At 36.1% G+C, this 25,187-nt stretch overlaps 1 protein-coding gene across 1 annotated transcript; it reads left to right on the forward strand.

Moving 5' to 3' along the window:
* The first annotated feature begins 424 nt into the window (after positions 1-424).
* On the forward strand, positions 425-20,062 carry Eif2s3y (eukaryotic translation initiation factor 2, subunit 3, structural gene Y-linked). The gene is made up of 12 exons (NM_001167666.1): positions 425-498; positions 1,085-1,148; positions 1,665-1,792; positions 1,880-2,001; positions 2,866-2,960; positions 3,718-3,876; positions 5,139-5,273; positions 5,413-5,507; positions 6,193-6,337; positions 8,814-8,983; positions 16,443-16,615; positions 19,691-20,062. Exons 1-12 carry the CDS (start codon positions 430-432, stop codon positions 19,752-19,754), a joined length of 1,419 nt encoding a protein of 472 aa, NP_001161138.1. The 5' UTR covers positions 425-429; the 3' UTR covers positions 19,755-20,062.
* The last annotated feature ends 5,125 nt before the right edge of the window (positions 20,063-25,187 follow it).

Consider the following 25,187-nt stretch of genomic DNA (forward strand, 5'->3'; position numbering starts at 1 on the left):
TCAGTAAGGTAAAAACTTCCTTTTTGATTTCTCATATCAGTTAAAATTCAAGTGCCTAAGTGACTAAGGACTCTAAGACAACAGGATACCTTTACTACAGCCTGGTGGGGGGGGGTGGAGGCTGGGATGGGGTGGGGCTTATACTGGGGCTGCCTTTGATATTGCCTGAACTAATAGCTATGAAATCCATTGCAAATAGCTGCTGAAACTTTGTATATTGTTTTATTAGTAAGTTTCTTACAACTCAATGTACAAAGTCACCCTGAGTAACATCCTCGTACTGAGGCTACAACTTTGTTTACTGTCCGTTTTTCCAGGCCAGATCCTTAGTCAGCCTGCTATCCGCCATTCTACAGCCCCGCCCATAGTATTGTGCGTTCTGTGACGCGACCGCGCAGGCCACAGACACTTCCTTCTTTCGTGAGCAAGATGGCGGGCGGAGAAGCCGGAGTGACTCTCGGGCAGCCGCACCTTTCTCGTCAGGATCTTGCCACTTTGGTGAGATTTTGCTTCCTGAACTTTTAAGTAAAGCCCATAGTGGGGAAAGCGTTGGGATTAGGTTGTCTTGGCAGTTTTGGAGCTCGAGAAGGGATACGAGTGATACCGACAGTATTTTAGACAGTCCGTGGCCAAAATCCTGCAATTTAGAGCCTGGCTTTGAGGCTTTATTAATGTGGCTCTATTTTTTTTTTTTTTTAACCTCTGACGGTTTGAGAGGTGATCATATGATAAACAGGTTAAACGTTAATCTTTTCATAAATAGGCAAAAAACAGTTTTTACCTTCGCCGAAGTGCGCAAGGACTGATGTAGTGAAACAATTGCTTTTGTACGGAGAATAACGTTCTATTTTTAGTTTTCTTGACCGCTAAAAGCCTTTAAAAATTGCTATGAAAATATACATCTATTTCTCCCCGTACTATTCTAAAAATACGTTTAAAAGGAAGATACAGACAGGGAAAACTCCTTTTCTTAAAATAGGAGCAGAAAGGAGATGATGCAGAGTTGTGTATTGTAAATACATGGATCTTTGGAAAGCGTTGGTTTGCCTTGAAAGGCAATGGACTTAAAAATGTTTCATTGCAGGATGTTACCAAGTTGACTCCGCTATCACATGAAATTATCAGCAGACAAGCCACAATTAATATAGGTAAGAACAACTGTTAATTAGTAGTAGGAACTGTTCTGTTCTAATTTTGATTATGACAACAGATAATTCTGAATCTTCTTTGAAGTTATCAGACTCAAATTTCTCCAATCAGAATGCTACCGATTGTAAAAGTAGTTACATAAAGAGTTCCTATCAGATATTCCAAAAACCATAGGAAACCGACATCCTACAAACGTGGGTGTTTTTAAAGGGAACTTTTAGAGGATAGGATAGGATCTCACTTTGTAGTCTTGTTCCTGGGGTTTCCTTTGTAGTTTAGATGAGTTTCTCAGGCTCATCGAGATCTGCTTGCTTGTGCCTCCGAAGCTCGGATTAAATGGTTGCATTTAATTTTAACCAATAATATAAAAAGTACTTTTCAGTTACATTTCAGAACAGAATTTGTGAAAAGGTGAAATTGATAACATTGTACATTATATTTATATAAATGCTTAATATAAAGTCTCAAAGTAATTGGTGTAATTGTGTGCATAATAATTTTTTTGTTTTTTGAAGGCACAATTGGTCATGTTGCTCATGGGAAATCTACAGTTGTAAAAGCCATTTCTGGTGTTCATACTGTCCGATTCAAAAATGAACTGGAAAGGAATATTACCATAAAACTTGGATATGCTAATGCCAAGGTAATGTAATATACTGTGGAAGTAGGAACTATTCTAATTAGTGATTATAGCAACTGAAAAATTCAGTCTTTTCTTTGAAATTTTCAGATTTATAAGCTTGATGACTCAAGTTGTCCTCGACCAGAATGTTACAGATCTTGTGGGAGTAGTACACCTGATGAGTTTCCTTCAGATATCCCAGGGATCAAAGGAAACTTCAGACTAGTCAGGTAATTATTTCAGTGCTTAATGAAATAATTAGAATTATTAAGTAACTAATGAAAGTTCAGCTTGATGCAAGTTTATATTTTAGTAAATTGTGGGTTAAAAAAAGATTTGACTATCTTTTTCTCTAGCAGATGTGACAGTTGCTTATTAGCCTATAAATTTTTAAGGGCTGGAGATGTGTTGTCTACAAACCACCTCAAAGTAAAAAAAAATTACTCTTCGCTAAATATAATTTAATAACAGTTTATTCAAATTCCAAAACTAGTTTGTACAAATCTTAAGATTTGCTATATAAGAATGAAGTAATTAGGTAAACTTTTCTTTTTTTGAGATATCTTATGTTTTCCCTCAAAATTGATAGACTTAACAGTAGACAACAAAACAAATCACAAAGTCAAGAATGAAAGTGAAAATTGGGGCCATTGTGTGGTTGAATGCTTTAATCCTGGTACTTGGGAGATAGTGGAAGGTAGCCTCTCTGAGTTTCAGGCCAGCCTGATCAACATACCTTTTATCAAATAGAAAGAAATAGAGAATTAGGGCCTCTCTGACCAGCATTATACAATTAGTAAAAATAATACATCTATTCTTCAGGAAACTAAAACTGCCGAAGACTATACAATATGAAAAAAAAATAATATGTTAGACCTGTAATTATTATATTAATTTGGCTGGCCCTGGTACCTGAGCCTGTAATTTCCATTTTGGGGGAGTCTACTAGGAGGACCATAAGTTTAAGACCTTTGTAGGCATCTTAGATTACCACCTTGCAGCAGAATTACTCCCAGTATGACCTAAATCTTTGTGTGTATGTATATGATCTGTTTATTGGTTTCTTTGAAGACTGATGATTATTTCTCCAATAGACATGTTTCCTTTGTTGATTGTCCTGGTCATGATATTTTGATGGCAACTATGCTGAATGGTGCAGCAGTGATGGATGCAGCTCTTCTGTTGATAGGTAAAGTCAGAATTGATTTGGTTAAGTCAGTGTAAAGTCTAAGAACTTTTAAAGCTCTTAAAGACTATAGGATGATATAAATGGAAAATTTCCAACGACTTAACCAAAAATACTGATACTAATCATGAATACTCATCCATTTTTCCAGAAGCATGGAACTTGGTTATTCGAATAGCCAAATTAATATCATAGCTTAGGGAGTATGATCCTAATTGTGTAAAACAAATACTTCTTTATAGTACATTGTTACATTTTTGCTTTTTTTTTTAAATCTTTGAATGTGATATTTTTTTGTTTTGTTAATAGTTAATTTTTTTGTCTGTTGCTATGTTTAAGAAAGTACTTCAAATCAAAATTTATTAATTGAGACTATAAATATAAAGTTTCTTTTGTTCAGGAATTTGGCATCTTTGCCTTGTCTTTTTCAGGCTAAAGAACAGTATGAACACAAACTTAAATTTTTGTACAGGCTAAGAACCCTTAATACTTAAGAATGTTTGAATCACTTTGATAGACAGTAGATATAATTTAAATATGCTACCAAAGTTGCAGTTATCCTAAGATTTATGTGCCTCAGGGTAAGTTTTTAAGACCTTTTGGTTTTTGGTATCACCTCTGCTTCTAGTAAATTTAGTGTCTAGTGCTTCTGTCTTGAGGCATTATATCCAACATCATGAGTAAAACAATTTAAAGTTAATTTTTATTAGGAAATTAAGTCTTAATACCTGATTTTAATTTTTCTTTTAAATCATTTTAGCTGGTAATGAATCTTGTCCTCAACCTCAGACTTCTGAACACCTGGCTGCCATTGAAATTATGAAGCTAAAACATATTTTGATTCTGCAAAATAAAATTGATTTGGTGAAAGAAAGTCAGGCTAAAGAACAGTATGAGCAGATACTTGCATTTGTACAGGGTAAGAACCCATAATACTTAAGAATGTTTGAGTCACTTTGATAGACATTTAATCTAATATCTTAATGTAGCAGATCATCTAAACACTGAATTTATTGTCAGTCTACTATCTTTTCATACTAACTAAAACTGTTATTTGTAGACTTATATAAAGTATTAAGTGTTTCTGAATTAGATACATTATACAAATATTTAGTCAAAACATTATATTCTAGAATCATCAGTTTTAAAAGATTTTAGTTTTGATTTTAAATGTGGAGAGGTGGTATGTACCACAAAATACATGTGAAACAAACTGATTCTTTTTCTCTCCATGGGGCTGTCCAAGGATTGAATGCAAATCATCAGGTTTGGCAGCTAGTGCTCATACCCACTGAGCCTATTGACTGCATAAAAGCCAGAATATCTGTCTAAACTACCACCAAGAATACAGTGAATGAAAAAATATTGTCAGTATTTTTCTTCTATGTTTTGGAAGTTTCTATTCTTTTTCATTCCTTAAATACTTATCAACGTAGCACCCAACAATGTTTTTGTCTTTATAACAGGGATTACATTTCGGGGAGAAAAATGTTGCACTTTTATACGTGAAATATGATTTCTTTCTCTTTTTTTGTTACTTAGTGGGAGGTTGGCTGCAAATCCTATTCCTGGTAAATAAAAGAATAAATTATGGTTCTCAAATCTCACTGTTTATATGTTTACTGCAGGCCATTTATCAGTCAACTTAATGTTTAATTAATAAGAAGTAAATACTGCTAATAGTCCTTGATAAGTAATGCTTGTGACTTTTATCTTGACATTTACTAAATAGATAAATTGTGATTATTGAAAGCTTTTACAATTACCAGTGTTTCTTTGCTTGCAATGGGTATATATAATCACTTTTGTTGGTAGTAAATACTAACATATCTTAATAACATTTTCTCCTAAAAGGATTTATTATTAAAGATGAAAATATCATAAAGAGTAATCATTTCTATTTGTTAGTTAAGGTGTGTGGGTTAGTATATTTAAGTTTTTAAAAAAATTTTTATTTTATGTATATTGGTGTTTTGCCTGCATCCATTTCTGTGTGAAGGTATCAAATATTGGAGTTAAAGACAGTTATGAGCCCCATGTAGATGCTGGGAATTAAACCCAGGTTCTCTGGCAGCTCAGTCAGTGAGCTTAACCCCTGAGCCATTCTCCTTCCAGTCATCTCTCCTACCTTATTTACTTGTTTTATGAAGCACCTAAACATGTGTGAATTTTGCCATGTAGGTACAGTAGCTGAAGGAGCTCCTATTATTCCAATTTCTGCTCAGTTAAAATACAATATTGAAGTTGTTTGTGAGTATATAGTAAAGAAAATACCAGTACCTCTAAGAGACTTTACTTCAGAACCCCGACTTATTGGTAAGGACTTCACCTTTTGGCCCTTGATTATGTTTTTTATTGTTTTGTTGTTGTTGTTTTGTTTTGTTTTTCTTACTACATTCATTTTTCTTCATTGGTATTTGTTGTTTGAGGACTAATTCTCCTCTTGCTTTGCCAGTTATTCGATCTTTTGATGTTAACAAACCTGGCTGTGAAGTTGATGATCTTAAAGGGGGTGTAGCTGGTGGTAGTATTTTAAAAGGAGTATTAAAGGTAAATTGTATTCTAAACTTTTTATTGTAACTCCTATTTCCCATAAAGTAGGTTAAAATCTATAGTTTTTTAAAGGAAAATTTTATTGTGTATTGTGGTTTTTATTTTTAATAATTTTTAAAGGATACTTTTGTATTTGAGTGTATGAATATGAATATATGTATACCATACATGTACTTGATGCCAGAAGAGAAGTGTTGGATCCCTCTGGAATTTGAGTTAGTCTATTATGAGCTGGCATGTAAATTGTGGGAACCAAATCTAGTCATCTGTAATAACAGTAAAAACTTCTGTTTTCTGAGACAGGAACTCTGTGTAGCCCTGGTTGTCTTGGAACTCACAGAGACCTGCCTATCACTGCCTCTCAATTTTTGGAATTAAAGGCTTGTACCACTAATACTACCACTAGGCAAGCAGTGAGCACTTTTAACCACTAAGACATCTGTGTGGTGTCATGTATTGTCTTTTAAATATTGCAGTCTATATTTTGATAGATTTGTAAGAGGTAATTGTGTAAATTGAGTTGTCATTTTAAAAATCTGTTAACGTTTATTTTATTTTATTTTTAGAATGTACAAAATGCAAATGGAATAGATAATAGTTTAGTAATCTTTCTTTTGGTACATTTTACATTAAAAGACCATCACCATCTCAAGAATGTCATTGATTTGTTTCTTTGTTTTAGGTGGGCCAAGAGATAGAAGTGAGACCTGGTATTGTTTCTAAAGACAGTGAAGGGAAGCTTATGTGTAAACCAATCTTTTCCAAGATTGTGTCACTTTTTGCAGAACACAATGATCTTCAGTATGCTGCACCAGGTGGTCTTATTGGTAAGAATTTTACTCTTATTGATAAATACTTTTTCTTGGCTTTTTTATTACTTTCATGGAGAGTGGGATTGTGTTCAAAAGGCTGTCTGTCCGTATAATTAGATAATCTAATTAAATAAGAAAAAGTATGACAGGTAAATAGTTGGTTAAGTTTTTGGTTTTATAATGTGTGATTTACGAATATGAATATATTTATAAAACAAAAGGCATTCTGCTTATGTATGGATTGGCTTTTCTTTTTTTTTTTTTTTGGTTCTTTTTTTCGGAGCTGGGGACCGAACCCAGGGCCTTGCGCTTCCTAGGTAAGCACTCTACCACTGAGCTAAATCCCCAGCCCCTGGATTGGCTTTTCTAATCTTAGGATATGTGTGTATAAATAATGTGTTTGTGGTATGAACAAAAGTGTTAGGTGTGCTATGGCATGCATATGGAAATCAGATAGTCTTGGGTGTTGGTCTTTAATTTTCATCTTGTTGGAGACAAGAAATCTCTTTAGTGCTCTACACTCTAGGCCAGTTGGTCCAAAAGTTTCTGGGAATTCTATCTCTGACTTTCATCTTGAAATAGGAGTACTGTAATGACAGATATGACATGTTTTGGCATTCTTAAGTTTGCACAGCATCTCCTCTGCCGTTTTTCATCAGTAACAAATGTAATGGCTTAGCAATGAAAATGTATTGCTATACTTTTATTTCTTTTTGAATTGGTTCATCATATAGAATCAGGGTTTCATAAGGATATTTTTTAAAATGTCTACATATATGAGTATTTCTTTGCATATATTTATTTTTTTAAGATTTATTTATTTATTTTATATAAGTATATTATAGCTATCTTCAGACACACCAGAAGAGGGCATCAGATTCCATTACAGATGGTTGTGAGCCACCATGTGGTTGCTGGGAATTGAACTCAGGACTTCTGGAAGAGCAGTCAATGCTCTTAAGCACTGAGCCATCTCTGCAGCCCTCCATGTATTTATATATACCACATATCTGCTTGTTATCTTCAGAGGCCAATAAGTAGAGGGCTTTGAATCACTATCTTTTCACTTTAAAGTGGTACCTTTAAAGTTAATAAAACAAAATTTTTTATAGACAACAAAGATGCAATTTATGTTTTAATCTATTTATTCAGCTTATATCTATTGGTTTGCAGTATTATAATTGTTATTGAAAAGAATGTGTAGGTTGCAAGTTTTTGGTTTGTTTTATGTTTCAGTTATAGCCTCATTTGTGTTTCTTCTACACTGTCTTTTCTATATTTACTCCACATCAGTCCTAACTATGGCTTTCATATTCTGTTCAGGGTTGGTCTGTTGAATAAAAGTTTTTAAAATCTGTTTGAGTTGTTGAAAGTTTTTTTTTTCTCCTTTCTACTCGTTTTGCTGGAAATATTACTTTAGGTGACTTTTAGGTGTCCTTTAGGACTTGGAAAACATTGCTCCAAGGTTTCATAGTTTCCTTTGAGAAATAACTAATATTCTGATAGGTTTTTCTTGGATATAAGTTTTTAGTGTTTTAACTCTGATTTGCCAGAATTGTCTTTCAAGTTTTATCTATGTAGTGTTCTATGTGTTCCTTATATTTGTATGGATGTGGCTTTAAAGTTTGAGGAAGTTTTCATTTGTGGTCTCCTTGAAAATGTAATGCTGCTGACCTGGGATTTTTCTCCCCTGGTTTGTTCTTTTTCTAGTGTCCTACACTTATAGATGTTCTTGTGCTTTAATTTTTCTTGCCATATTCTTTGCTTATTTTTTCTTTGATTTTTGTTTAGATCAAGAGGATTTATAATGGCCAAAGGGATAGTCAGGGTCATCAGGCTAGGCTGTTAAACAGGATGGGACCTACATCACATAGGAATGTAGGGTATAGGAATAGTGAAGTGGAGATTGGTCAGATTGGAACTCTAAGGAGAGGGTACAACTTGAATTATAAACACTGGAAGAAGATACAAGTAGATTATGAAATAGGATGCAGAGGGTACAAGGTGTGGGTTCTAGACAAGGCCTGGAGGTTGTAATGACATTGGCAACTAGAGTATAGTGGGAACAGTAAGAGAGTGCAGTTATCCTGTCTGTGCATATGTTTTGACTATAGGGTCTCGGGTAGGAAGCTGGGTAGCAGACTGCTTTGAGTCCTTAGGAAAGGAAATGAGCTGGTTTGACGGAGTGTGCTGAGGTGTATGGTGACAGAACTAGAAGAACTCAATAATCAGAGTGGGGGAGGATGGAAGAGTGCAGACAGTCTACTTGGGTCAGCACCACATGTGGTAGCTGTGGATCCACTGGTAGGAAGTGAGTTTGAAGTATAGGAGGTACCAGAGGAGTCAGTTTTAGAGATCTTTGGACATATTTATTTAGTTTTATTTAGGTAAAAGTGCCATAACAAATTTATCTACTACTATGTGTGATTTATGCTATTCATGAGTTTTAAACAAATAAAATATAAAGCTATGTACACCTACATTTTATTAGGAGTTGGAACAAAAATTGACCCAACATTATGCCGAGCAGATAGAATGGTTGGGCAGGTCCTTGGTGCTGTTGGAGCATTACCTGAGATATTCACAGAATTAGAAATTTCCTACTTCTTACTGAGACGACTCCTAGGTGTTCGTACAGAAGGAGACAAAAAAGCTGCAAAGGTAAGTTCATTTTGTAGTAACTGTTTCAAAGCTATGAAATAGTTAAAATGGGATTATAAAAGTAAATAAATTGGCATGTTCTATAGCAATAGAAAAGTAACTTTTTACATAATTTTTTAAGTTTTAAGTTTTTAAAAATTTTATTATGGTGTACATGTATCTTACATGTATTGTTGTGGTAGATTTGTGAAATTCATAAATCAACTTTGTCATGCTGTTTAGATAGGTTCTAAAAATTAAAGTGCCACAGCAAAGAACCCTTACCCATTGAATCACCTCATTTGTCCCAAATTACAAAATAGAAGAGGTTCTGAGGTAGTGTCCTAGAACTGAAGTGATGTACAAGAACTAAAAGTACTTTTCATGCAATATTAGGAGCTAGACTTTAGATCCCTAGGACCTATGTAAAAGCCAAACAAAAAAGACATCGATATCATCCTTTGTCCCCCTTATGTCACATATGAATTCATGTGTGAACCCATAACATACACACACACTTTTAAAAAAACAAAATGAGAGAGAGAAAGGTATTTGAGTATTTTACTTATCCAGGAATTTACTTGACTGAGTTAAAAAACTTATTTGACAAGTGCAAAGAGATATAGGTTAACTTCCAGAAGGGGGTGTCTGGGAGAGTGAAACAAATGACTCAAAGTCAAATTGTGGGTTACTTTTCGGTATTTCTTATTTACATTTCAAAGTTATTCCCTTTCTGGTTTCCTGTCCATGAGTCTCCTAATCCCTCCCCCTCCCCTCTTATAAAGGTGTTCCCCTCCCTATCCACCCCCCTTTATCGTGTTGCCCCTCCCACCCCCCACAATTTGCCTACACTGGGGGTCCAACCTTGGCAGGACCAAGGGCTTCCCCTTCCACTGGTGCCCCAACATGACAATTCTCTGCTACATATGCAGTTTGAGTCCTGGGTCAGTCTATGTATAGTCTTTTGGTAGTGGTTTAGTCCTTGGATGTTCTGGTTGGTTGGCGTTGTTTTTATGGGATTGCAAGCTCCTTCAACTCTTTCAACCCTTCCTCTAATCCCCCCGCCCCCGCCCTCAAGGGGGTCCTGTTCTCAGTTCAGTGGTTTGCTGCTAGCATTGACCTCTGTATTTGATATGCTCTGGATGTGTCTCTCAGGAGAGATCTGCATCCGATTTCTGTTGGCCTGCATTTCTTTGCTTCATCCATCTTGTCTAGTCTGGTGGCTGTATATGTATGGGCCACATGTGGGGCAGGCTCTGAATGGGTGTTCCTTCTGCCTCTGTTCTAAACTTTGCCTCCATATCCCCTCCCAAGGGTATTCTTGTTCCCCTTCTTAAAGAAGTGAACCATCTGCATTTTGGTCATCCTTCTTGAGTTTCATGTGGTCTGTGGCTTGTATCTTGGGTAATTTGAGCATTTTGGCTAATATTCACTTATCAGTGAGTGCATACCATGTGTGTTTTTCTGAGATTGGGTTACTCATCCATTTGCCTATGAATTTCATAAAGTCACTGTTTTTGAAAGCTGAGTAATATTCCAATGTGTAGGTGTACCACATTTTCTGTATCCATTCCTCTGTTGAAGGGCATCTAGGATCTTTCCAGCTTCTGGCAGCTTACAATCCCACCAACAATGGAGAAGTGTTCCTCTTTCTCCACATCCTCATCAGCATTTGCTGTTGCCTGAGTTTTTTATCGTAGCCATTCTGACTGGTGTGAGATAGAAACTCAGGGTTGTTTTTATTTGGATTTCCCTGATGACTAAAGATGTTGTTCATTTCTTTAGGTACTTCTCAGCCATTGGATATTCCTCAGCTAAGAGTGTTTTGTTTACCCCATGTTTTTTTTCTTTTTTTCGGAGCTGGGGACCGGCAAGCGCTCTACCACTGAGCTAAATCCCCAACCCTACCCCATTTTTTTAATAGGATTATTTGGCTCTCTGGAGTCTAACTTCTTGAGATTTTTAAGTTTTGTTGAATATAGGCATTTGTAGTAGGATCTAATGGTTTGGGGTTTTTTTTGTTTGTTTGTTTGGTTGGTTTTTTTTGTTTTGTTTTGTTTTGTTTTCCTCAGGTTCTGTAGTTATGTCTCCCTTTTCATTTCTGATTTTGCTAATTTGGATACTCACTCTGTGACCTCTGGTTAGTCTGCCTAAGGGTTTATCTATCTTGTTGATTTTCTCAAAAGAACCAGCTGCTGGTTTTGTTGATTCTTTCTACTGGTTGATATCAGCCCTGAACCTATTTCCTGCCCTCTACTCCTCTTGGGTGTACTTGCTTCTTTTTGTTCTAGAGCTTTTAGGTGTGCTGTCAAGCTGCTGATGTATGCTGTCTCCTGTTTCTTTTTGCAGGCACTCAGAGCTATGAGTTTTCCTCTTAGCACAGCTTTCATTGTGTCCCATAAGTTTGGGTATGTTGTACCTTCATTTTCATTAAATTGTAAGTTTTTTTGTTTTTGTTTTTTTTTTGTTTTGTTTTGTTTTTTTTTTTTTGGTTCTTTTTTTCGGAGCTGGGGACCGAACCCAGGGTCTTGCGCTTCCTAGGCAAGCGCTCTACTACTGAGCTAAATCCCCAACCCCTAAATTGTAAGTTTAATTTTTTCATTTCTTCCTTGACCAATTTATTGAGTAGAGTGTTGTTCAACTTCCATGTGTATGTGGCATTCTTTCATTATTGTTGTTCTTGAAGACTAGCCTTAGTCTGTGGTGATCTGATAGGATGCATGGAATTATTTCTATCTTCCTGTTTCTGTTGAGGCCTGTTTTGTGACTGATTATATATGTCAGTTTTGGAGAAGGTACCATGAGGTGCTGAGAATTTTAGGATGGAATGTTCTATAAATATCTTAAGTCCATTTGGTTCATAACTTCTGTTTGTTTCTCTATGTCTCTGTTTAATTTATGTTTCCATGATCTGTCCGTTGATGAGTGGGGTATTGAAATCTATTATTGTGTGAGGTGCAACGTGTGCTTTGAGCTTTAGTAAGGTTTCTTTTTTGAATGTAGGTGCCCTTGCATTTGGAGCTTAGATATTTAGGATTGAGAGTTCATCTTGGTGGATTTTTTTCCTTTGATGAATATGAAGTGTCCTTATCTTTTTTGAGGACTTTTGGTTGAAAGTTGATTTATTCGATATTAGAATGACTACTGGTGGGGTTGGGGATTTAGGTCAGTGGTAGAGTGCTTGCCTAGCAAGCACAAGGCCCTGGGTTCAGTCCCCAGCTCCGAAAAAAAGAAAAAAGAAGAAGAAGAAGAAAAAAAAAAGAAAGGCTACTCGTGTTTGCTGCTTCAAACCATTTGTTTGGAAAGTTGTTTCCTAGCCTTTTACTCTGAGGTAGTGTCTGAGGTGTATTTCCTGTAGGCAGCAAAATGCAGGGTCTTCTTTATATATCCAGTCTGTTAGTCTGTGTCTTTATTGGGGAATTGAGTCCATTGGTGTTGAGAGATATTAAAGAATAGTGATTGTTGCTTCCTGATATTTTCATTGTTAGAGGTGGAATTATGTTTGTATGACTCTCTTCTTTGGTTTTGTTGCAAGGAAATAACTTTCTGCCTTTTTCTAGGGTGTAGTTTCCCTCCTTGTTGAGTTTTTCCATCTATTATCTTTTGTAGGGCTGGATTGTGGAAAGATATTGTCTAAATTTGGTTTTGTCATAGAATATCTTGGTTTCTTCATCTATGTTAATTGAGAGTCTTGCTGTATATAGTAGCCAGCACTGGCATTTGTGTTCTCTTTGTGTCTGTATGACATCTGTCCAGGATCTTCTGGCTTTCATAGTCTCTGGTGAGAAGTCTGGTGTAATTCTGATGGGTCTGCATTTGTATGTCACTTGACCTTTTTCCCTTATTGCTTTTAATATTCTTTCTTTGTTTTGTGCATTTGGTGTTTTGACTATTATGTGTCAGGAGGTGTTTCTTTTCTGGTCCAATCTATTTGGAGTTCTGTAGACTTCTTGTATGTTTATGGGCATCTCTTTTTTTAGGTTAGGGAAGTTTTCTTCTATGATTTTGTTGAAGATATTTACTGGTCCTTTGAGCTGGGAGTCTTCACTCTCTTCTACACCTATTATCCTTAGGTTTGATCTTCTCATTGAGTCCTGGATTTCCTGTATGTTTGGACCAGAAGCTTTTTCCGCTTTACATTGTCTTTGACAGTTGTGTTGATGATTTCTATGGAATCTTCTGCTCCTGAGATTCTCTCTTCTATCTCTTGTATTTTGTTGGTGATGCTTGCATCTGGGTTTCCTATCTCCAGGTTGTCTCCCTTTATGCTTTCTTTATTGTTTCTATTTACATTTTTAACTCCTGGATGGTTTTGTTCAATTCCTTCTCCTGTTTAGTTGTGTCTACCTGTAATTCTTTCAGGGATTTTTGTGTTTTCTCTTTAAGGGCTTCTTCTTGTTTACTTGTGTTGTCCTGCATTTCCTTAAGGGAGTTATTTATGACCTTTTAAAAGTACTCCATCATCATGATAAAATGTGTTTTTAAATGTAATTTCTCATGTGTTTGGATATCCAGTATTTTCTTTGGTGAGAGAACTGGGTTCTGATGATGCCAAGTGGTCTTGGTTTCCATTTCTTAGGTTCCCGCCCTTGCCTCTCACCATCAGGTTGTCTCTGGTCTTAGATGACCGTGCTGTTTCTGACAGTGGCTTGACCCTCCTGTGTGGGCCTGTGTTCCAGGACTCCGGTAGACCTTTTTTTCCTGTTTTCTTTCAGCCAATTCTGATAACAGAGTGTTCTGTTTTCAGATGTGGAGTCATTCCTGGTAGCTGGTTTTCAACTCTCAGCAAGGGCGGGAACTGGAAGGGTCCTAGGCCCCTGTGTGCAGAGGGCACAAATGGCACTAGGTGTTTTCCTCTTGGGTCGGGGATGTGGGCTGAGAGTTGTTTCCTCTGATTAATCAGGAGTGTCCACAGTTCCGAGTGTCCAGGTCTCCTCCCTGTGGCATTTGGGTGCAGGGAGCTGTTTGACTGGTTCAGTTCAGTTCTGGGCATAGACCTGGACTGCCAGTTCCTGCAGCTGACTGCTCTTATATTCCTGTGTTCATAGGTACTATGCAATTTCTTCTTGGGATGTGGGCAAAGGCGGCAGAAGTGGCAGTGTGTCCTATCCTGCAGTCTCAGGATTGTCCTGAGATACTTTTTTAGAAGAATTAAACACTTAGAATTTTAAAGTTAGGAATGGTAGTAATTACCAAAAACTTATTGGTGGAAAGATATTATCCCCGACAATTCAGCTTAGTTCTTTGCTTTGTTTAAAGAAAACTGCAGTAGACTAGCAAAATGGCTGAGTGGATAAAAACCATTGCTTTTTTTTTTTTTTTTTTTTCTTTTTCTTTTTTTCGGAGCTGGGGACTGAACCCAAGGCCTTGCACTTGTTAGGCAAGCGCTCTACCACTGAGCTAAATCCCCAACCCCAAAACCATTGCTTTTAACCTGAGTTCAGTCCTAGAACACAGGAGGAAAGAGAGAACCAACTTTTACAAGTTGTTTTCTAACTTTCCACAGAAGAATTATGGTTCTTTACCTACATACATACACTTGCACATGTGTGGACACAAACATTTAAATGTTTTTAAAAAGTGACACCCTAACATTTAAAGTGTTTACAAGACAAAAGTGGAGCCAGAAGAATGGTTTAGAATGCTTACTGTTCTTGGGGAGAACCTTAGTTTTGTTCCCAGCAACCACATTGTGGCTCACAACTACCTGTCACTATTTCAAGGGAATCCAGTACCTTCATTTGGTTTCCATGGCCTCATGTACGTATGTAGTGCACATACCTACATAAAAGTAAACCAAAATATGTAAAAGTGAATTAACACTTTTTAAACTATAGATACTTCTTTTAGAAAGCACTTTTTAAATTTAATGTGTATGGATGTTTTTCCTATATTTATGTTTGTATAGTACATGTTCCTGAACAGCCTAGAAGAGGCACTGTTACTAACTACTTTGTGGTGCTGGAAATTAAATCTGTTTTCTGGAAGAGCAGATGATGGTTTTAACTGCTGAGCCATCTCTTCAGCCCTAGATCTTTTTTAATTTTTATTTATTTATTTATTTTGTCAAAGATTCAGTAATCTAAAGGATAAAAATCAGTTAAAATTCTGAATTTCTAATATTAAGTTTTTATTTGTTTTGGGGTGATGATGATTAAAGCCTTGTTAAGCAAGTAAGTACTGTATTAGTTACTTTTCTATTGCTGTAGTAGAACACCATGATGAAGAGAAGTTGTAGAAGGTTTGTTTTTAATTGTAGTGACGTAGTCTATGATGGTGAAGTCAAGGAATGATGGTAAGAACAGAAACTGAGTGTTCAGACCTTGAGCTGCAGGTATGAAACACCTAACTCGGAATGTCATGTTACATTGAAACCTTTCAGCAATACCACATATTGCCCTTTCCAAATAACACAGATTATGATCTGGCAACCAAGTGTTTAAATGGATATACTATTGAATATATCTCATCCAAATTACCATAATCATTGAGCTACATTTTTATCTGTCCCCCAAGGCTTTTATTATTTCATCCATCTATTCATCCATTTATTCACTGATTTATAGACAGTGCTACCTCCAGATTTCAGGCAGAACTGGAGCCCCACTACCTTATTTTCAGGTAGTTTCAGATTTTCAACATTCTGTTGACTTAGCATTTTGAGAGCTGAACCCAAAAGATGGTTAAGATCTTTTGAGTTGGGGTAATAGGTGGTTGTGAATAACCTTTTGTGGGTACTAGGACTTGAGCTAAGTACCTTTAATACAGACTTCTTACTGTGCCACTTTGTTGACGTTGTTGCCCAGGATTGAATCCAGAGCTAGGCATATTATCTATCCACCCCCTGACATTTTATGAAACAAAGACCTTAAAAATCGTGATCTGAACTTATGGATTAAACTGTTGTCAACATAGCTCTGAGAATAGCAGTTAATATTTCATCTAGCTCATAATTGTTCACAAATTACATAGGGACTAAACAGTTTAAATTATATATATGGAATTACACTACTAGAATCTTCTTAGATATTTTTATGCCTTTATGCCCTTAAGAAAAATGTGTTACCCTTTTTAGAATTTTCAATTTTTTGGTTAGTGTTATAATTAGTAACCTATTTTTAGAGGTAGACTAAATTTGTATCTTAGATTTAAAGCTAGGGTCTATATCAGCCAGAATAGACTACATACTGTAGTGCAAACTGGTCTTCAGATATTGTCAGTCTTTGTGTATCAGCTTAAATACAGTCTGAGACACCAAGCTGAGATGGGTCTCTCATATAGTCATGGAATATTATATAGATCTTTGATAGTGTACAACTTAAAAGCTAATCTTACGATAATGAAAATTTTCAGAATTTAGTTCTTTTCATTATACAGGTCTTGTCAATAAATTGTCCTTCTGCCAATGTTCAGTAAGTTTCTAGTTTATTTTGGAAAGCTTTTTTTAAGTTGATTTTAATTTTTTAAATAATATTTCTAGGTTCAAAAACTATCCAAGAATGAAGTACTCATGGTAAACATAGGATCCTTATCTACAGGAGGCAGAGTTAGTGCAGTCAAGGCAGATTTGGGTAAAATTGTTCTCACCAATCCTGTGTGCACAGAAGTAGGAGAAAAAATTGCTCTTAGTCGACGAGTTGAAAAGCACTGGCGGTAAGTTCTTCAATTTTGATAATGTTCAATCAAGAAAAATCAGCATATATGTTTTCATGTGGGACTCTAAACCTCTGATCTCACATTTTGTCTAAGTACTGCATGACTCAGCAACATATAGCCATCTTTTACTTTTTGTTTTGACATAGGTGTTCACTAACTTTGTAATCTGTGATAAAGATCAATATTGCAGCTCTAGAAATACACACATACATTAATTTTATGTATGTATGTAACTTAAAATTGTATTTTCAGATCTAAATTAGTCTCTTAGGAAGGAAAAAAATTAAACAAGAAGAAATACTGGTGTTAATATTGCTTTTGGTGTCGTAAATACTGCTTTGGTATTGTTACTAAACTAGTATTCTGTATGTATACAATTTTCCCCTTATGATTGCTTTGGGAGTGCTTATTTTAAATTTTTAAAAAATTACTGATTGTTTAGTAGACAACCCTTTGGATTGTGCTCAGCCCTAGCATAGGATTCAGGGGTTGAATTCAGGTCATTAGGTTTGTGTAACAAGAGCTTTAACTTTTCTGTAGCTAGTTGTGATTTGCTTATATTTCTGTGTTTACTTTACAGATATCTAATTATAGTTTTTGTATACAACATCTTTAAATTGCAAAGCCTATATTAAAATGAAAGCTTTTTAGGAGCAGAGGGTGTAGTTTTATCACAATTCTTTTGAAAATTAGCCTATTCTTTTACCTTGTTGAGGCAGGGTTTCTCTCATTTTGCTGCTGTGTTGTTTACTTAATACATTAGTTGACCCGTGAACACCTAACCTATATTTCTGACTCTTACTATAGGAGTGCTGGCTTTAATTATTTTTATTCTATTTGTGTGAGTTGTCTGCCTGTATGGTTGTACACCACATGCATGAGCAGAGGGCAGAAGATAGGATCTGATTTTCTAGAACCAAACTTAAAGGTGGTAGGTAATTTTGGGAACCAAATGTAGCTCCACTGCAAGAAATAATCACTGAGAGACTGCTCAAGCCCCTCTTTTAGTATTTTTAGTTAAGTAGGTCCAGGCATAATGGGCTTCTATTACTTTCATTTATTGGGAAACTTTGAAGTCTCTCCTTTTTAATTTTATATGCAAGAATAAATTTATTTTTATTTTGTGAATGGGTGTTTTATCTGAATGTATGTCTATGCATTGTATTGTATGCAGTGCCCTCAGGAAAATTTATTAGATCCCCTAGGGCTGGAGTTACAGAAAGTTCTGTTTAATTATGCAAGTGTGGGAAATAGAACTTTGGTCCTCTCCAAGAGAATCCAGTTGTTGTGCCTTCTTTCCAACCCCAAATTTTGACTTTTGAAAGATAGTTTTATCAGATAGTGAATTCAGTTTGGTAGGATTTTCTTTTTCTTTCAGTACTTACTTTAATTATTTTACCCTACTTCCTTCTGGTTTTCAGACTGGCTTCAAACAAGAATAAAGGATAATGTCTATGGATATAGTCTTCCCTACTTAGCTTTTTAAAATATTTTTATTTTCCCAAGATCCTTACTTTGCTTTTTTGAACCTAGCCAAAACCTGTAATCAATGCCTCAGATATAGAATTCCATTCATTCATTCATTCATTCATTCATTCATTCATTCATTCATTCATTTATTTATATTTTATCACACAGCCTCTGACACAACTCCTAGGTCAGGCAAGATAGAAATTAGTCCTTCAGGTAACTTATAAGATAAAACTTTGAAAATAAATCATTTATAGCTTTAGTTTTCTTTTTTCTTCTTCTTCTTTTTTTTTTTTTTTTTGGTTCTTTTTTTCGGAGCTGGGGACCGAACCCAGGGCCTTGAGCTTCCTAGGCAAGCGCTCTACCACTGAGCTAAATCCCCAACCCCTTAGTTTTCTACTATACTAGTTTAGTCAGTATGCTTTTAGGTATTTGGTATTTATATAGGGCAACTAATTCCTCCTGAAGCTTTTATATTGTTGATTTTCTCCTTCAATTGTCTTGCAATTGGAGATTTGAAAACTACTTAACTCTTGGCTAAATGACAAGCCCAGCATCAAAAAGAGCAAGTTTTAAAAGACAAAGCTGTGATGCCCTGGCATGTTAAGAAAACCTTTTTCATGTTTGATCATCAGCACTGAAAACATATACAGGAAGGAAGGAAAAGCAGGGGGGTGGGGGGGACACAAAAGAAAAGCCAGTTGTGTTTTTTTTTTTTTTTTTTTTTTTTGGAGGGGCTATGAAATTTACTTATTTTTATTTAAAACCATTATCATGTGTCTGCTGAGATGCAAACAAATTTGTGAAGCACTTGCTTTCAGAAAAAAAATCAGGGTTTTATTTTATGTATTTTTTTAGTCTACTGAACTAAAGGAATCTACTGGGGAGGCATTGGCAGGAACTCTGTAAGTTCCAAGACAGACAGGAATACATAATGGGTCTCTGTCTCAAATTAAAAAATAATATAAAACAAAACCTACCATGTTTTTATTTGTTAGAATAACAATATTCAGAGAATTCTAATTCTCAGAGAATTTAGATTATCCCTACAAACTATTTTGGATAGGTAGGCATATGTTGTTCTGGAAGAATATTTACATCTAAGTTCTATAACTGTATTGCTTTTTTTCTTTTTGTTCTTTCTTCTGTTGCTGAAGAGTTGAACCCAGGGCTATATAACTGCTCTGTTACTCAACAGTATAGTTTGTCTTCTTTCACTTAAAAAAGAGGGTAGGGAAAAGTTGGCTCAGTGATTAAAAACACTGGCTGCTTTAGTCCATTCCCAGAACTTACTTAGTGACTGATAATTGTCTATAACTAGTTTCAGGGTGTCCAGTACCACCTTCTGGCCTCCAAAGGCATTACCCAAACCTGGTGGCCAAACATGCATACAATATAAATAAAAGTAAATAAATTGGTCATGTTGCCTGGAACTCTGAGACTATAAGGTATCAAAGGAAATGATGTGTTCCTTTATAGAAAAGTTAGTATGACAGCACGCTTGTACTTATAATTAGTAAGTAAAACTGTTGTAAAGTGATTATATGATAATGTTGGTAAAATGGATTTAAATACATGGTTTCTTCTATTTTAATTTTGCAGTTTAATTGGTTGGGGCCAGATAAGAAGAGGAGTGACTATCAAGCCAACAATAGATGATGAATGAAATGATACATTTAGGTGAAACCAGAAATGCTTTGCTTAACAATCTTAAGAGATATTTTCATGTCAAAAGTAGGAAATTAATTTCACAGCTTATCAGTAAGATCTATCAGGTTATTTTCATTTTCAGTAGAAAAAAATTGATGTAAAAATGACAAACTTCTTAATCTACTTGATCTACAGTTCAACAAATAGTATTATCATTGTAGCTTGATAGTTAACAACTATTGCTGTGTACCATTGAACTTACAGTAAAGAACTTTTTTTTAATGCTTGAAGGATTGTTACCCTAATAAAAACTTGAAGGCTGGATTCAGTTGTGCCTTATTTTTTACAGTGCTTTCAACTTAAGATAACACAAAATAATTGGTTCAGAAATTGTCTTTTTGAGCATGAGAGCTCATTTACACGGAAAATGTCTTTAATTTTTCCTCCTCTGTTCCTAAGGACGCTCAAGGCAGTTCTATATTTTGTCTTTGGTTATTTCTAAAAACTAACAATTCTTGAACATGCCGTTATAAAATGCTTTAAAATAAATATGTTCAGAAATCCTTTCAGATCTTATTTTACTATTTATATCAACATAAAATATGGATAAGATGACTGGTACGATGATTCAGCAAGTAAATTAATTTGCTTCCAAGCTTTACAAACCTGAATTAAATTCCCAGGCTGCATGCAGTAGAATGCTCAGTCTCTTAAGTTGTTCTTCAGTGACATGTGTGCATGTACACTCACACAAAATTAAAGAAGGCTGTAATAAAAGATTTAGTTTGTTGATATACTTAAAACAAAGACTCTAATTAGGTTTTTTCCAAATGTGAATTATAACAAGAAATAAATAAAAACAATAAAGGCACAGTAAAAGCAGCCATAAAAAAGACTGCTGTCAGCATTATCTTAAGTATGGTAAGGTATTTATTTGACCTGGACTAATGCTTTTAGTGACAGGGTCTTAAGGGTGAGGATAGGATAGAAAGAACATAAAGGTAGAAAAGCTGGAATCAGTTTTAGGTTTTTTGGGTTTTGTTTGTTTTTTTGATTTTGTTTAAGAAGTTTCTGTGTCTCACAGTTTAAGGAAGAAATGAATGGAGTCAGTATAAAACTAATTGCTTAATGCAGTGTTGTGCAAGAGGAATATAATACCTCAAGGGCATCTAGGACCATACATAGTAGCCTTGGGACTGATAATTCCAGACTATTTGTGGGGCAAAACTCTAGTTTCCAAGAACCAAATCCTAAATTGCTTTGAAGTCCTAGAAAGGGTACATACTAGGTTCTCATTGTCCTTTTATTAGAGCTCTTCAAAGAACTAGGATTAGACTGGCTCTCATCATTTATTGACTTACATGTATTCTGGCAGCAACTCAAAGTTGGCTAGTTGGTTAAGAACAACATTGTAACTTATATTTAAATTCTGGGTAATGTCATGCGGAAGAAATAACAACACTAAATGCTCTTCTAATGGAGAAACTTCAGTTCTCAACATTCATATGATTTCTAACAACTAACCTTCTGTGACTTTAGTTTCATAGGATCCAGATCCATGGCCCTTTCAGGCTTCTACAGCTAAGGCATGAACACATACATCATCAAATCATTAAATCTTAGAAGACTTGAGAAACTGACACATACATTTAATCCTAACATTGGGGAAGCAGAGGCAGACTGATCTGTATGACTTTGAAGCCAGTTGTGTTCACCTAGTTCTAGGCTATCTATGGATGGATACATAGGCTCTGTCACAAATAAATATGTAAAAAAAATATTTTGCAATGTTATCACAGTTTGTACAAGCATGAATAGTGTTAATATTTAGGCTTTTGCATCACATTTAAGAAAAATGCTTTTCTTGCCAGATAAGTTCGTTAAAGCAGTGTTACTTTAGTATCAGCACATGTGACTATAAGTCCTCCCATATAATTTAGTTATTTCATAATAGACATATCAAAATGTTACTTAGAAGCATGGGGTTTAACCTGTCAATACATAATTTTAAGGCCCCAAAATCCAAAACATTATGTTTCCCCCCAATAATTTTATTATTTTTTTATTCACATCACGACATTGCCACTACCTTTCACAGTTCCAACCTTACAAATCCTTCCTCTCATTGCCCCATCTCCTTTCCTCAGAGAAGGGAAACCCTCCCTGGGATACCACCCCAGGGTGGAACATCTAGTTTCAGTAGGATTAGGCACATCCTCTCCCACTAAGTCCCAACAGGCAGTACTGTTAGAGGGAAGGAATACAGTGGCAGGGAACACAGACCCCGCCCCCCAATCCACTTGTTAAAAGAATCACATGAAAACCAAGGTGCATATTGCTATAAATGTATAGGGAGTCTGGTTCCAGCCCCTACATGCTCCCTGATTGGTGGCCCATGCTCTGTGAGACCCAATGGGGGTTAGTTGACTGTAGGTCAATTTAGAATATTGTTGACCCCTCTGACTTGCTCTCTTCTATCCCCCACTCTTCCACAAGATTCTCCCAGGATTTGCCTGATGTTTGACTGTGGGTCTCTGTATCTGCCTCCATTAACTGCTGGATGAAGCTTCTCAGGTATGGCACAGTATCATTAATAGTGTCAGATAATTGTCCCAATTGTCTGACATTGAGACAGTTATTGGTTGGCTATTCCCTCAGTCCGTGCTCTGTCTTTAGCTCTGTGCATCTTGTAAGTAGAAGAATTTTGGTTTGAAGGTTTTGTGGGTGAGTTAGTGTTACCCTCCCTCTTGATGTCCCACTTGGCTACAGGAGTTGGCCACTTAAGTCTATATCTACCTCTGGTAGGAATCTCAGCTAGGGTCACATCGATAGATTCCCCATATCTTTCCTACCCACCATACCTCCAGGTCTCTAACTAGTCACCAGAGATGGCTCCCACCGATATCCATTCTCAATTCTAGTCATCTCCTGCTCCACACCTGTGCACACCCACATCCCTGTTTTTCTCCTCACCCCTTCTGCCAAGTTCCTTCTCTCCATTCACCTCCACCGACTATTTAGTTTCCCCTTCTGAGATGCTTATATCCTCCCTAGGGATTTCTTTAGGTTTGTTTAGGCCTGTGAATTGTAGCATGGTTATTCTGTACTTTATGTCCCCTTATATGTGAGTACATACCATGTAGACTTTCTGACTCTGATTTACCTCACTCTGCATGATATTCCCAAAATCCATTCATTTGCCTGCAAAGTTCATTATGTCCTTGTTTTTTTTTTTGTTTTTTGTTTTTTTTTTTAATAGCTGAATAGCATTCCACTGTGTAGATAAACATTTTATTTATCTGTTTCTCCAGTTGAGGAAGAGCTAGGTTGTTTCCTTTTGGTTATGAATAAAGCTGCTATGATCATAGTGTAGCAAGTATCCCTGTGGGCTGGTGGAGCAACTTTTGGGTATTTGCCCATGAGTAGAACTATTCCCAGTTTTTTGAGAAATGGCAAAATTGTTTTCCAAAGTAGTTGTACAAGTTTGCACTTTAACCAGCAATGGAAGAATGTTGCCAAAGCTCCAAATCCTTACTAGTATGTGCTACCACTCGAGTTTTTTTTATCTTAGCCACTCTGATTGATATAAGGTGGAAGCTCAGTGCCCACTTGATTTGCATATTCTTGATGACTTGTCTTAGTCAGGCTTCATATTTCTGCACAAACATGACCAAGCAGCAAGTTGGCGAGGAAAGGGTTTATTCAGCTTAATTCCATGTTGCTGTTCATCACCAAAGGAGGTAAGGGCTGCAACTCAAGAAGGTCAGGAAGCAGGATCTGATGCAGAGGCCATGGAGGATGTTACTGCCTTGCTTCCCCTGGCTTGTTCAGCTTGCTTTTTTTTTTTTTTTTTTGGTTCTTTTTTTCGAAGCTGGGGACCGAACCCAGGGCCTTGCGCTTCCTAGGCTCAGCTTGCTTTCTTATAGAATCCAGGACCACCTACAATGGGGAGGGTCCTCCCCCCCTTGATCACTAATTGAGAAAATGCCTAATAGCTGGATTTCATATGAAGGCATCTCCACAAATGAGGCTCCTTTTTCTGTGATAACCCCAGCTTGTGTCAAGTTGACACACAAAACTAGCCAGTACAATGACTAAGGATGTTAAACATTTCCTTAACTGTTCAGCCATTCAAGATTCCTCTGTTAGGAATTCTCGTTAGCTCTGTACCCTACATTTTAATTGTGTTATTTGGGTTGTTGGTATCTAACTTCTTGTGTTCTTTGTATATTTTGGATGTTATTCATCCATCAGATGTAGGGATAATGAAGATCTTTTCCCAATCTGCAGGCTGCCATTTTGTCCTATTGACAGTGTTCTTTGCCTTACAGAAGCTTATCAGTTTCATAGATCCCATTTACCACTTGATGATCTTAGAGCCTGAGCCATTTTTATTCTGTTCAGGAAAATTTCTCCTGTGCCAATGAGTTCGAGTCTCTTTTCCAGTTTCTCTTCTAAGTAATTTAGTGTATCAGGTTTTATCTTGAGGTCCTTGATCTACTTTGACTTGAGTTTTGTGCAGGGTGGTAGATATGAATCTATTTGTATTCTTCTACATGCTGACATGCAGTTAGATGAGTACCATTTGTTGAAGATGCTTTCTTTCATTGTTCCCATTGAATGGTTTTGGCTTTCTTGTTGAAAATCGAGTGTCCATGGTACGTGGGTTTATTTCTGGGTCTGTGATTCTATTCCATTTGTCTGTTTCTGTACCAATAACTGTTCCATACTTAGATCTGTGTCTGTCTCTGTACGAATACCATACAGCTTTTATCACTATTGCTCTGTATTGCCCTGCTTGAGGTCAGGGATGGTGGTGATTCTCCCAGAAGTTCTTTTATTGTTGAAGATAGTTTCCTATCCTGGGTTATTTATTCCAAATGAATTCGCAAATTGCTTTTTCTATCTCTATAAAGAATTGAGTAGGAATTTTGACAGGGATGCATTGAATCTGTAGATTGCTTCTGGTAAGATGATTTCCATTATGTTAATTCTAGTGATCCAAGAGCATGGGAGATTTTTTTTTTTTAAAGATTTATTCATTTATTATATATAAGTACACTGTAGCTGTCTTCAGATACACCAGAAGAGGGAATTGGATCTCTTTACAGATGGTTGTGAGCCACCATGTGGTTGCTGGGAATTGAACTCATGACCTCTGGAAGAGCAGTCGGGTGCTCTTAACCACTGAGCCATCTCTCCAGCCCAAGGGAGATTTTTGAATCTTCTGATATGTTCTTCAATTTCTTCAGGGTCTTTGAGTTCTTATACAGATCTTTCACTTGCTTGATTAGAGTTACACCAAGATATTTTATATTGTTGTGGCTATTTTGAAGGGATTTGTTTTCTTAATTTCTTTTCTGCCAGTTTATTATTTGTTTTAAGGAGAGCTAATGATTTCTTTGGGTTAATTTTATATCCAGCCACTGTACTGAAGGTGTTTATCAGC

The sequence above is a fragment of the Rattus norvegicus genome, chromosome Y (assembly GCF_021556685.1).
Source record: "Rattus norvegicus strain SHRSP/BbbUtx chromosome Y, alternate assembly SHRSP_T2T, whole genome shotgun sequence".
NCBI lineage: Eukaryota > Metazoa > Chordata > Mammalia > Rodentia > Muridae > Rattus > Rattus norvegicus.

What these genes read in the sequence shown, in the direction of transcription:
- Eif2s3y (NM_001167666.1), top strand. Translation starts at nt 430, where the DNA reads ATGGCGGGCGGAGAAGCCGGAGTGACTCTCGGGCAGCCGCACCTTTCT. An exon ending in TTCAGAACCCCGACTTATTG is followed by an intron (nt 5,274 to 5,412) that starts GTAAGGACTTCA and finishes TTGCTTTGCCAG; the next exon opens with TTATTCGATCTTTTGATGTT. An exon ending in CGAGTTGAAAAGCACTGGCG is followed by an intron (nt 16,616 to 19,690) that starts GTAAGTTCTTCA and finishes TTAATTTTGCAG; the next exon opens with TTTAATTGGTTGGGGCCAGA.